Source organism: Diplotaxodon limnothrissa, linkage group LG18, assembly GCF_057381915.1.
Source record: "Diplotaxodon limnothrissa isolate DT_005_m linkage group LG18, D_limnothrissa_male_GT1.1, whole genome shotgun sequence".
Taxonomy (NCBI): domain Eukaryota; kingdom Metazoa; phylum Chordata; class Actinopteri; order Cichliformes; family Cichlidae; genus Diplotaxodon; species Diplotaxodon limnothrissa.
In genome coordinates this window covers 40,126,298-40,140,373 of record NC_140613.1, presented here as the reverse complement: position 1 = coordinate 40,140,373, position 14,076 = coordinate 40,126,298, and the positions used below count along the sequence as shown (strand labels likewise).

At 39.8% G+C, this 14,076-nt stretch overlaps 1 protein-coding gene across 3 annotated transcripts in view; it reads right to left on the bottom strand.

Annotated features, from left to right (window-relative positions):
• astn1 (astrotactin 1) overlaps positions 1–14,076 on the bottom strand; it is a 482,098-nt gene that overhangs the window by 248,865 nt on the left and 219,157 nt on the right. For all 3 annotated transcript variants that reach the window (XM_085377645.1, XM_085377646.1, XM_085377647.1), the window contains exon 12: positions 11,196–11,346. In XM_085377645.1, coding sequence (XP_085233771.1) covers positions 11,196–11,346 — 151 coding nt within the window. The remainder of the gene's footprint in view (positions 1–11,195; positions 11,347–14,076) is intronic.

Sequence of the window (14,076 nt, the reverse complement as noted above, 5' to 3'; positions counted from 1 at the left end):
AGAGAGCCCAGGGATCGAACCGGCGACCTTCAAACCTAAATATAAGATCCCTTGAAAAATTATATAATGAAACTTGTATGTTTTGGATACTTACTAAAACAATGTATGAAAGTAATGAGAAAGTGGCCACTTTCATGAGTAAATCATGTAAGCCTCATATGATTTACATATAATCACAAGTTTTTACTATTTCTTTTCCATATGGGTAATGATCTTACAATCTGTAACGAATCGTAGTGAACAGATATCCACAAAGTATATTAAAACAAGTAATCTCTTTGCTAAACTTTATCGACTTGGAGAATGCGAATGTGAGCTTCTCGTTTGGTAAATTAGAGGAAAAAAAACTTTCTTTATCAACTTGAAAAAAAGAGCTTTGTTACTTTGGTCCAAATTGCTCACAAAAGGGAAACCGCATGTGTATTACTTTTGAACAGAGAAGGATTATTTATACCGTGTGAAACGTGTCTGCTGTAATACGGCTTTAGGTTTGAAGGTGCCTGAACTAATGAGCGATAAAAAGCAGGTACAAGAAAAATTATGGAGACAAGTGAAACCGAGAATAGGGTCGATATCCTATTCAGGTGATGTAAGTACTGGACATTTGTTTTGTTATGAAACTTGTTTCATCTGCTTTTGTTTAGTAAGCTAAAACACAACACTCATTTTAAGTTATTTAAAATGAAAACGACGGAATTTGAATGAAAACAACAGAATTTGGGAACAAACAATGGAATTTGAATGAAAAGAACAGAATTTGAACAAAAACAACGGAATTTTAATGAAAACAACAGAATTCTAAAAGAAACAATAGACTTGGAATAAAAGAGTAGAATTAGAATGAAATGAATAGCATTTGAATGAAAACAACGGAATTAGAATGAACAGACCAGAATTTGAATCAAAACAATGGCATTAGAATGAAAAGAACAGAATTTGAATGAAAACAATGGAATTTGAATGAAAACAACAGAATTTGAATGAAAACAATGGAATTAAAATGAAAACGACGGAATTTGAGAACAAACAATGGAATTTGAATGAAAAGAACAGAATTTGATCAAAAACAACGGAATTTGCATAAAAACAACAGCATTTGAATGAAAACAATGGAATTTCAATGAAATGAACGGAATTAGAATGAAATGAATAGAATTTTTAATGAAAACAACAGAATTAGAATGAACAGAACAGAATTTGAATCAAAACAATGAATGAATGAACAATGAATTCTAAAACAATAGAATTTGAATAAAAAGAGTAGAATTAGAATGAAAACAACAGAATTTGAAAACAAACAACGGAATTTGAATGAAAACAATGGAATTAGAATGTACAGAACAGAGTTTGAATGAAAGCAACAGAATTCTAAAACAAACAATAGAATTTGAATCAAAACAACAGCATTTGAATGAAAACAACAGAATATCAATGAAAAGAATGGAATTAGAATGAAATGAATAGAATTTGAATCAAAACAATGGAATTTGAGAACAAACAATGGAATCTGAATGAAAACGACGGAATTAGAATGAAAACAACAGCATTTGAATGAAAACAACGGAATTAGAATGAAAAGAAAAGAATTTGAATGAAAACAACGGAATTTGAATGAAAACAATGGAAGTTAGAAACAAACAACAGAATTAGAATGAAAACAACGGAATTAAAATGAAAACGACAGAATTTGAATGAAAATAATAGAATTTCAGAACAAACAATGGAATTTGAATGAAAAGAACAGAATTTGATCAAAAACAAAATAATTTGCATGAAAACAACAGAATTAGAACGAAAACAACGGAATTAAAATGAAAACAACAGAATTTGAATGAAAACAACGGAATTTGAATGAAAACAACGGAATTAAAATGAAAACAACAGAATTTGAGAACAAACAATGGAATTTGAATGAAAACGATGGAAGTTTAAAACAAACAATGGCATTTGAATGAAAACAACGGAATTTCAATGAAATGAACGGAATTAGAATGAAATGAATAGAATTCAAATGAAAACAACGGAATTAGAATGAACAGACCAGAATTTGAATTAAAACAATGGAATTAGAATGAAAAGAAAAGAATTCAAATGAAAACAACGGAATTTGAATGAAAACAATGGAAGTTTAAAACAAACAACAGACTTAGAATGAAAACAACGGAATTAAGAGTACCTCTGTCTAGTAGCAGAGCACTTTATTTTCAGTTTTCTTAAGTGAGAGAAGAAACTCTAATGTTTAATCATTTACTGTATTATGCTGCCAGTTTTACTTCTTCGAAAAAAATCAGAATCTGTAACAATCTTTACCAACACGTCACAGTAAGAGAACAATCGGAAATTGAAATCAGCCAAGAAAACTGCAATTGGTACATTTCTATTTGCAATTATAGCAATGGTCCCACATCGCAAAAATGGTATGGCCTGGATCTGGCCCACATACCGCAAAGAATGACGGCCCTTTGGTGGCCCAGATTTGTTTTGCCAGAGGTGGCCCACACATGGGTCAGCACAAGGCCAGTTGCAGACACACTGGTGGCCCTGTGCTGGCCCAGAACAGTTTCAGCTCTGGCCCCAGATGTCAGCCTAAGGTGTACCTTAATCAAGCCATGTAATAACAACATGTGCCGGAACACAATAGTGCAAAAAAGACATGACAAAACTCTGTTCAGACACAGAATGGACAGATTCTTATATAGCACTATTCTACTCTCCCGGATTACTGAAAGTGCTCTATACAACATTCACCCAATAACACTTTCTCTAAACCGAGTGCTGCCTTACTACATTCACACACATTCATACTCTCAACACGCAGCCTGGAGGAGCCAGGGATCGAACCACTAACCTTCCGATCAGTAGGTGACCAGCTCTACCTCCTGAGCTACAGCCACCCAGTGGTAAACATGAGTAAACCCTCAGTAGGTTTTGGATAAAGTTTACACTCACAAACCTGTCAAACCTGCATTTGAAACATTGGCAACCACAGCAATATAGTATTGCAACATAGCATTTGGGTCTTCTACCTAAAATAGGAAAATAGGAACATAAATAGTGCCATCATTGCCAGACTTGGCCAACATCAGGTTGACAGACACCCTGCCATGACACCAGTCAGTCAGAAGTGCCAGTTTGATGCTGGATCAGGGGAAGACCTGTTTTCTATGAGCCTGGGCCACATAAACCAAACCATAATCAGGCCAGATGTGGCATGCCATCACATAAACAGTGCCATCTACGCCAGGCCTGGCCCATATTTGGATGACATACCACTTAACATGCCAGAAGTCAGCCAGCAGTGCCGGGTTGACACCAGATCTGGGCTAGACCTGTCTGCTATGTGGGGTCCTGTTCTTTGATACCAAAACTTTGACTGATTTAACTGCCATAGGGTTCTGGCACAACACTGCAGAATCTGGGATAAAATGATTGTGAAGGGTTCTTTAATAAAAAGGATCCAATACACCAGTATCCACAGACATTTATACTGACTAGAAGAAAAAGACTATATGCTAATACTGGCATAATTCTTTTTAGTGCTTAGGAACACCTCCGTCTGCAGCGAGAGAGAACTACATCAAGCCGTGACACCGATGAAGAAAGCATTATGAAGAATGACAAGGACATGTCCCATTTTTGCTGCTTCGTGAAAGCCCTGCTCCTACCAACTGCACTTATGCATCTGCGATGCAAGTTGGATCTCGTCCACTGTGTCAAATCACTAAGTTTTCACACTTGATTTCATTTGGGACAAGAGACATAGAGAGCTTAGTCTGGCTGATGAACAGGGTGGGAGTTACATTTGGACTGGAAGATTGTACATGACATCTTCCAAAGACATGTACCACTTCAAGTGGTTTATATGAAATGTTCTCCATCAGCACATTAAAATAATACATCACGGCTCCACCCTGAGTCTGAGTGACAAATTCATGGTCTGCACCTTTGTGAATATTGTAAAAGATAACAAACATGGCAGGCGTCATGCTTCTGGCCTGACAGCGCAGGCTCACTCTTTAAAAACTGCTGTGTGGTCTCGGGGGTTATAAACCTAGACACCAAAATGAGATGGTTTGATTCAGGAGCTGATGTCTGGTCAGGAACAGAACAGGACACAGTGATATGTTTCAAGTGATCTTTAAACCTGAAGGAGAGTTTTTCCAAATCTAAATCACGTATGGTTTCCGATTGTTATGAGCAGAGGAACTACCTCATCTTTTACATCATATTAAAACTGTCACATTCAACTTGTGATTCTGGTTCAGGATGTGTATTTCTACTATTACAATTATATATTTTTTTATTATTATTAATGCGACAGTAGATTCATTTATGTTTGTGCCATTAATCTTTCCACCTTCATCTTCATCTAACAAATAATGTATTATTTTCAAATAAAGTTAATACTGAACATCACATACAAAACGCAGTAGATGAGCGCTTCCTTTTATTAAACTTCTAATTTCAAACACATAAACACAGAAGTCCAGTGACCCGAGGAGAGAAAACATCAGAAGTGACAATCTAATGTGCTCCTATTCCTCCTCAGGGCTGAGGTCTACCTACATCTCTGCCAGGTATTGACTCCACTCAGCACTGCTTAGTGTCCCAAAATGTGATCTGAGTCAAGATTGTTTTTTGCTGCCTAAAGGGAATAACACCAATACAGGAGAGAAGAAGTACTTTAGCCAGTTCCATACAGTATGGTGCCGTTCAGAAATATTATTAAAGGGCACCTGGCTGCAAGCCGTGTATTTGTTGGTCTTATGCGGTATTGTACATATTTTGTACAGTATACTGTACATATTTTGGATGAGTTTCAAGTATATAGTCTGAGGCTGGCCAGATTTAATGAAGAGGAGCAAAGGGGGTTAGTTCTTTGTCACATGAAGCCTTTTTAGAGGTGATTTGTGCTGTGGTGAGCGCATGTCTGTAGAACTGTTTGGCCTTATAGACTGTAGTTTGTGGAGATAAACCAACAGTTATTGAGATGTAAAGCTATTACATCTTTGTTGTTTTGATTGTTTATACCTTCAGTTGACCAATGGTTCAACGTTGAATTAGGTTATATCATTATAAACTGAAAAGCATCAAAAAAAAGTGGTGTCTCTTTCAGATTCATTTAAAACTATTAAGTTGAGAGCATAGTATTGTACCCTCATCAAAGGGAAAGACTGCATATATTAAAAATATTATTCAGTTTACTAATATCTATGAGCAAGGAGTCAAAATACATACGAGAGTACAGACGTTCTATTTTCCTTATGGGAATTACATATTCATATCATAATGGGGAATATACAACATACTAATATAATATTACTGACCTAATTATTATTACTGGACACTTTGTTAGGAACACCTCAATAGTAATAAGCTCGACCCCAACTCTTTTGTCTTCAGAACCACCTTAATTCCTCTTATCCTATTTATATGAACACACACTCAGTTGTCTAGCTTAGTGTTTCCCAACCACTGTGCCGTGGCACATAGGTGTGCCGTGAGAAATGATCAGGTGTGTCGTGGAAGATTCCACCTGATTAGTACTCTAAGCGCCCGGCGTGAGTAATGGGCAGAACATTTACATTCTCTACCACTAGATGGCAGTACAACTACCTGCTCTAATAAAATGGGTTGCTAACTGCTAGTAAAACAGAAGAAGACGAAGAAGAATTACATAATAGTTATGCTGTGAGTGAGACGACGCAATATAAATAGATAAATATTTGAAAAGAAAAAGTAGTCAGTCTGACCTGGGTCCTGGAGAAAAGATGAAGATGATGATGAAGGCCCAGCCTGAGTAGTGGTCAGAAGAAAGCAAAAAAAGGTATACTGGGACAAACTGAGCTATACCTGGTGCGCCGGGGAAACTTTTTGTTTGGTGGTGTGTCGAAATACTGGTCTAGCTACTGCCATTGTTTATCTTTACAGTGATAAATGCGTGTGGCTTCTGGGACTCTGAAGGTAGTTGACAGGTATCAGGAGGCCAAACATGCACAGCGCTGGCAGCAGCTGAAATAAAATCTCAGATGTGGGAGGAGTTCAGTGAGGCCGTGGAAGCTGTGTGACTCAAAGAAATTCTGCCAAAGCATCATGTGACAAGGAGGAAGTCATTTCCTCTGTTCCTGTAGAGTTCTGTTGCTTTAACTGGAGACATAGTTAGATGGTGGAAGAACATCCATCCACAGAGAACACTTACGATGGATGGATGCTACATAAGTTACATCACAACCTACAGTCACTAAAAACAATATCTGATTGACCTGCTTGTTTCTACTTTGTACACAACATCTGCTTTACTTCATAAGCATGTTGTCTGTTAACATTAAAAATCTGGACTGTTATAATATAAACAATAAATAATCAGCATATTGATTTTATAGATACCACAATCCTGGAGTATTTGACAAAGGATTTGCTAAAATAATTTGAAACTATTGTTACTTCAGTTTACTTTTTTAGTATCTAGTTTTATAAATTAGTACAGTTTGATACATTTGAGGGTTTTATTTGTTATTTCTTTTCTAATTTTCTGTTCTTTTATAATTATTCACACTTGTCAGTCTTATTAAACTACTACACACTTTACCCACATTTTCTGTACTTGTATTGAGAAAATATATAAAAGTTAGAGCTACGAAGTTTTGGCTGTTAGTCTAAAGACAGAACTTTATGAAGCTCTGTCTGTAGATGTGATTCAGAGTCAGTGCTGATGACCCTTTTGTTTTCCATACTCTCTTTGCATCCCCGATATAAACATTGTCCCGGTCACACACCACAAACAGTCCCAGTTAAGTCTTGTCTTATACTGTGTGCACAAAACGCCTAAGGTGGTTCTATAAAGTAGCTCTACACCAAAACACACAGAAGTAAGCAGCAGCAATGACTGGCATGTCCTGTGTACTGCAGGTTTATGTATCAAGCTACAAAACTCACTACACGGGCTGTTTGGATGGTGCCCAGCTATTCTAGTCATTCCATCTTGGTGGCAATCTGTTCTGTCAACAACATCCTTGCTTTCCAACATTTTGCAGAGGAGACAAGTGACAAGAAGAAGCTAATTAATCTCACAATCATCTTGTGATTATTACGCTTTCACTTCCACAGGTGCCGCATGCTGCCTCTCCTCAGGAGAGCAATATATCAGCTAGATGGAGGAGGTCAGTCAGCACAGACCGCCAGCATCACTTGACTCTCTCGAAAGAAAAGATATTAAATGCACACAGGGCAGCTTCTGGCAGTGTGGACTGAGACAAGGCGTTAATTGATTAATGTGGAATCAGAACGCTAGGGCCCAGCCAGTTTACCACCCTCATTAGACAGATGAAAGGCTTGTTTATTAGCTCAGCAGTCACAAGACAACTACTAAAAATCACAGTAATATATGCAATGGGAGCTGACAGTGGTCCTGTATGGTGATGGACAGGAGAGGAATGTGTGCCTGTGCGGTATACTGTATCGGAATATCAGTGGCTTTGCTTGTAATAATAGGTGGTTGTTAAAAAAAATGGGACAATGACGGCATGTGTCATTCAAAAAGAATAAGAAACCTTTAAAGCATAAGAGATCAAAGACTGCAGAGTGAAGCAGCTAAAGTAGAAGAGATACCAACTGCCAACATTCCAACTCCTGAGAGCTTATGCCAGTGGTTCCCAAACTTTTTTTGCTGGGCCCCCCTTTGTTTTACAAGAAAAAAGTTTTACATCTCCAAAATGTCAGGAGTAGTTAGTCATTATGAGATGTGTTTGTGAACTAAAAATCAAGAATGTGGGATACTGTTTGTCCGTGATTTAAACAGCCCAGCGCTGCTCCCGACGAAGGGAAAGCCAACCCTGCAGGGAGACCTACCTCGGCACCTGTGCAGGTGAAGCCAAAGGGCAGATTTGCTTCACCATATTTTCTCGTCTTTGGCTTTGACAAACAGAGACTGCAGCGTGTTGTGCGCTCTGCTGAGAAGGTGATTGGCTGCAGACTCCCATCTCTGCAGGACCTGTACACCTCCAGGACACTGCGGCGTGCAGCCCGGATCTCAGCTGACCCTTCTCACCCTGGACACAGTCTGTTTGACCTGCTCCCCTCAGGCAGGAGGCTCCGGTCCATTCGCACCAGAACCTCTCGCCACAAGAACAGTTTCTTCCCCTCTGCTGTTGGACACATGAACAATAACCACATGACTGTCCCCGCCACTAACACATGACCCTACGCTGTGTCACTGCATCATTTCATGTCTGGCACTGATCACCACCTGCACTCATGTATATATCTTTCTACGTAGCACTCATAATTCTTATTCTCATGTATATATCTCATGTATATCTCATGCACATATCTTTCTTTCTACATAGCACTTTAATTCTTATTGTCTGCACTGAAGCACCGCAGCAATTTCCTAATGTTGTAAACCTCAACATCTGGCAATAAACCCATTCTGATTCTGATTCTGATTCTGATTCAGAATGAAGTTGGTTTGGAAACATATTCAGCGATGCTTCATCTCCTGCTTTGCGTTTGTGTGGGCGCCCCGTGCTAGCAGTGTCCAAGCGTTTTGTTTTCTTTCCCCCCTTTTCATCCCGCGCCCCCCCCCTGCAATGGCTCTGCACCCCCCTTAGGGGGCGGGCCCCACACTTTGGGAAGGTCTGGCTTATGCAAACATTAGAAAGGAAATGTTGGAAAACAGGTGGTATTAGTATTAATTAGACAGGAAAAAGGGTGTGAAAACAGATTGAACAGATAATGCATCCCACCTGTCAATCTTTCAGCCCTGCAGTGATTATTTATCTTTGGTCTAACTACAGTTCTCTACATACGTGTCTATCAGTCACATCTAGCTAGCAGCCTCTTGTTGCAGCACACTGAACATTTTATATATGGAAAAAAGGAACAATTATAGACCAGTGTCACAGTGCATATTATGCATTGCAAGTACATCTATGTTCTTTTTTCAGTTCTAAAAGAAATTTACAGTAGAACATCCTCACAGGGATGAAAATACAGAGAAGGGTAAATAATTAATAGACTTGAAAAAGGAGTTCCATGGAAACGAATATTTTAAGAGTTTTTCTTTGGATCCACCTGACACTAATTTCATCAAGAAGAAATTTGGGTTTTTTCCTGATGCTTTTGTCAAGGATTTGTAACACACTGCAACATAAAGCAGTCTTCTAGAACACGAGTTTTAGTTTAACATCATCCGGTAATGTCTAAAGGAAGGTTGTCACAACCAAATATTGATATTCCTTTTTGTGCTTTCCCACATGAGAGACCAGCATGAAAAAAATCTTATCTACACAACACATAATAAAATACCCACATGACTCTGACCCAAAATATCCATTCAGTCATCTCTTGGTGCATGATGGAAATTAGATATCTCCCTTTCTTACATTTCAGTGCAATGCTGGTGCTACTTACAGGTCTTCTTTCACAGTGTTTATCGTTTCTGGTGGTGAACAGCACAATACATACAATAAATACTTTACGTGTGACAGATTTCTCCAGCTAAATAAGCTTGAACAACGTCACAATGTAAAAAAATGTTTGAATAAACATTTAAAAAAATCAACACACTTTTAAGTTTTGTTTGCAGTGTAGAACAGGAAGCTTGTTTTGTTTAGCTGACCGTCCTCAATATTAGCATTTATGCTAATGCAAACCTCAGTGCAAGCAGTGGCAAATATTTAGTTGCACTCATTCAGGGCTAGAAAGTATGACAGCTAAAAGAGTCTTCCAACAACAAAAGAATAAAAAGTCAGGGTATATTGCTTACAGTGCATTACGCATTGAACTATGATGTGCACTAACATGTCCTGTGTTTGCAGCAAGGCACAGCTGACCATGCCCGAGAACAACTAATTTCAGAGGCGTGCAGGAGAAGTATTTCCAACTGGCTCCTTTCTATGTGGACTAGTGGCTCTAGCCCTTCGGAGGAGGCTTATTTCCATGACTAGTATCCCATTCTTTCATTCGCTACCCACAGCTTGTGGCCATAGGTGCAGTAAGAATGCAGATTGACCAGAAAATCAAAACCTTTGCTTACACTCAGACGGATACAACCTCCAGAACACTGCAGATGTTCCACCGATCCATCTGATGAAATTCCCACTCTTCTTTTCCCCTCATTCATAAACAAAACCCCAAGACACTTGAACTCCTCCACTTTAACTGAATTAACATTTTAAATAGCACATTTCTCAGCTTAAAAAGAGACTAATAGACAATAACATTATGGATAAGATATATTAGCTAATGAGACAGACTGATTGATCTGGTTTCGATATTCCTTCCACATTTTTGAAGCTCGTGCAATTTTAGCCTGCAGTCTCAAACTTAATGATTTAAACCAAATGAGGAAAGTCAATAAATGTACTCCTGCATGTGTTTTCCATAATGCCTGAATAATATTTACTTGTCTGAGCAACTGTTTATCATGCATACTGTATATAATTGGCTGGAAATGCTTGCCTCTATATAAAAAGCATTTTCCCATTTAAAAAACTCTCACAAACTCTTCTGCCTCTCATTGAGATGCATTACAGGCAAGAAGAATACTGGATTGCATAAATAGCATCTTCCAAACCCACCTCAAAGGCTCTACTCAAGTGTATCAAAGTACTTGAAAAGAAATTAAATTGTTAGGACTGATGGTGCCTGACAGCTTATCAATAGAAGTGGGGGATTTAGCAGAAGCAAAACACTAGCAGCCAGTGCTAAGATTCTGCAAATAACAAGAATGCTATTGCTGAAACCCCCAACAGATGGAGAACAAAACAAACCTGGCTGCTACATTTCCTGGTTGCTAAGCACCACCTGGAGTTAATGAATGTGTTGTCAGGCTAAGAGGCATATGAGACAAGAGGCAAAGTCAAAGTGTCTACTCAGAAGCATTAGAGAGTACCAATCTGCTGAGACTGCCGATCTGCTATTTGTCCTTGTGGGTCATTGTGGCATGCAGTTGTGTTTATACTTAGACTACACACACAAAGTTAAGTTGGAATATTAACTAGTAAAAAAATCCCAGGTGACCACAAGTCGAAAAAGCCCGACTGTTTGGATCTGCTGACCGTACTAACTATGCTCTCATATCAGTCATAAAAAGTTATATGAAGGCTGTATGGTGCCCAGTAATACTTTTGATTAGATTTTCAGCAAAACCTGAGGTACTGCAGGCAGTTTTATAACAGAAAAAAAGGACTCACCACACATCCAGTGGAATCAAGCTTGCGGTCTGATATACAGCGGAAATTGCGACTGCAGCCACCGTTGTCTTTGGTGCAGTCTCTGACAGGTCCAAAAGAGTCCAGGAGAACCTCCAAAGAGTCAAACGATGAACTGATCATCAACTCCTCTCTGCAAATACAAAAGCAATACACAAAAGTAATTACCTTCAGCCAGGTGTATCTGTGGGGCTTTCAAAAAGTATATTTCATGACTTCTTTTTCATCCCCCTGAAAGTGAAATTTTTTATACTGGATGCATTTCCTGGCACAACCTTTAGAATAGAATAGAATAGAATTCAACTTTATTGTCATTCCACATGCAGGTACAGGGCAACGAAATGCAGTTTGCATCCATCCAGAAGTGCTTTAGGCTACGTTCACACTGCAGGCGAAAGCGCATCAATTCCGATTTTTTTGACCCTATGCGACCCATATCCGATCATGGTGTGACAGTGTGAACAGCACAAATCCGATATTTTCAAATCCGATCTGGGTCACTTTCGTATGTGGTACTGAATCCGATACATATCCGATGTCTCAGAAAGCGACTGCTGTGTGAACGGTCAAGTCGCATTAAATCCGTCTTTTACGTCACTGACACAAGACAGACGCCAATTATCAGCGCCAGAGAAGACATCGTGAACGCTTCCTGGCCATCCGGTGAAACTGCTGGGAAGACAACGTTGGAGAAACGTTAACATTTTATTTGTACTGCATAACCTGCAGGTTCTGACAGAAATCTGCAACTATCCTTTGAAGCAGCGCTCCTCTAAAACAGCAATAAGGATCATTATTAGGTTATCTACATTATTATGTAAATAACAAAATAACTTAAAGCAAAAATCGGGAAACATGAAGTCCGAAGTCTTTACATTAAGGGCCATCAGTCAAACAATACTGTTTGCTCTGGGTCTAAACAGAGCGCGTTGTGTATGACGTCTTCTTTTGCGCATGCGGGCCGCTTTGAGCGTTCACACTAGAGCGCGTTTGCTGTCGCATTTTATTTGTAGTGTGAACGAGCAGACAAAAAAAATCGGAATTGAGCATCAAGACCTGCAGTGTGAACGTAGCCTTAGTGATATAGATATATTACAATATATATTAGCAATAATATAGATATGTGAGTATATTACAGAAATGGGTCTATTATGGTATGTTATAATGTACACGGTATGAAGTATGTTGTGAATATTCTATAACTATAAGTATGTACAGGCTGTAGTGAGTACAAGCTATGTACAGGCTATGAACAGGATATAAATATGAAAAACTATACAGAATATGAAATAAATAACTTTACAGAATCTGGGATATACAGCTATACAGAGATGGGAACTATGCAAGTTGTAAACAGTTGTAGGATTAAAGATTATCGAATGTACAGAATGATTATTTACACAGAGCTATACAGTAGTGCAGTTAAGATAAGTGAGATATAATTCCTACAGAGGCTATATAAAGTGCTGGTGGTTGTGAGTGGTGGTTCAGTCCATGTTATTATTGTGTGTTTGAGGGTACAGTTGTCCATTGTGGGTGTGTGTGTGTTCAGTCCATGTGTTAACGTGGGTCAGATGTCAGGAGGCAGAGTTCAGGAGTCTGACAGCTGTGGGGAAGAAGCTGTTCCGGTACCTGGTGGTCTTAGTCCGGAGGCTCCTGTAGCGCCTCCCAGAGGGCAGGAGGGTGAAGAGTCCATGTGATGGGTGACACCGCTTCCTGTAGATGTCTTTTATGGCAGGAAGTGGTGCTCCGGCGATGCGCTGGGCAGTTTTCACGACCCTCTGCAACGCCGTCCGAGGCAGAGCAGTTCCCGTACCAGACTGTTATACAGTTGGTCAGGATGCTCTCGATGGTGCAGCGATAGAAGTTCACCAGGATGTCTGAGGACAGGTGGTTCTTCCTCAGAGTCCTCAAGAAGAAGAGGCGCTGGTGAGCCTTCTTGACCAGCTTGGAGCAGTTGGTCGTCCAGGTGAGATCCTCGGAGATGTGGACTCCCAGGAACTTGAAGCTGCTCACACGCTCCACAGCCGTCCCCTTAATGTGGATGGGTGGATGTGGGTCAGCATTCCTCCTGGAGTCCACGATGAGCTCCTTGGTCTTCTCAGTGTTGAGCAGCAGGATGTTTGTGTCGCACCACTCAGCCAGACGATCCACCTCCTCCCTCCCTCATCGTTGTCACTGATGAGGCCAATCACCGTGGTGTCATCTGCAAACTTAATGATGGTGTTGGAACCATCAGCAGGCCTGCAGTCGTGGGTGAAGAGGGAGTAGAGGAAAGGGCTCATCACACAGCCTTGTGGTACACCGGTGTTCATCGTGATTGTAGATGAGCAGTGGTTATCCAGCCGGACATGTTGGGGGCGGTTGGTCAGGAAGTCCAGTAACCATTTGCAGATGAGGGAGCTGATGCCCAGGTCTGTCAGTTTCCTGATGAGCTGTGAGGGGTGGATTGTATTGAATGCTGAACTGAAGTCTATAAACAGCATTCTGGCGTAGGTGTTGTTGTTGTCCAGGTGTGAGAGGACAGAGTGCAGTGCGATGGAGACTGCATCCTCTGTGCTCCTGTTCTGGCGGTATGCGAATTGGTGGGGGTCCAGGGTGGGGGGGAGACAGGATTTGAAGTGTGCTAGGACCAGCTGCTCTAAGCACTTAGTGATGATGGGGGTGAGTGCTGGGTTGTCTGCCATCTGTTCTGCGTTTTTACAACTCTAAATTAACTTTCTTTAATGAATGGTAAAGTTACTTTCATACACATGTATAAAGTTACTTTGGCTCAGGACTGAACTGAATTTATAACAATGCCAAACTGCCACTTTTCTAGGACGCTTCCTGGAAACAGCTGCCAAATGAATTCCATCACATG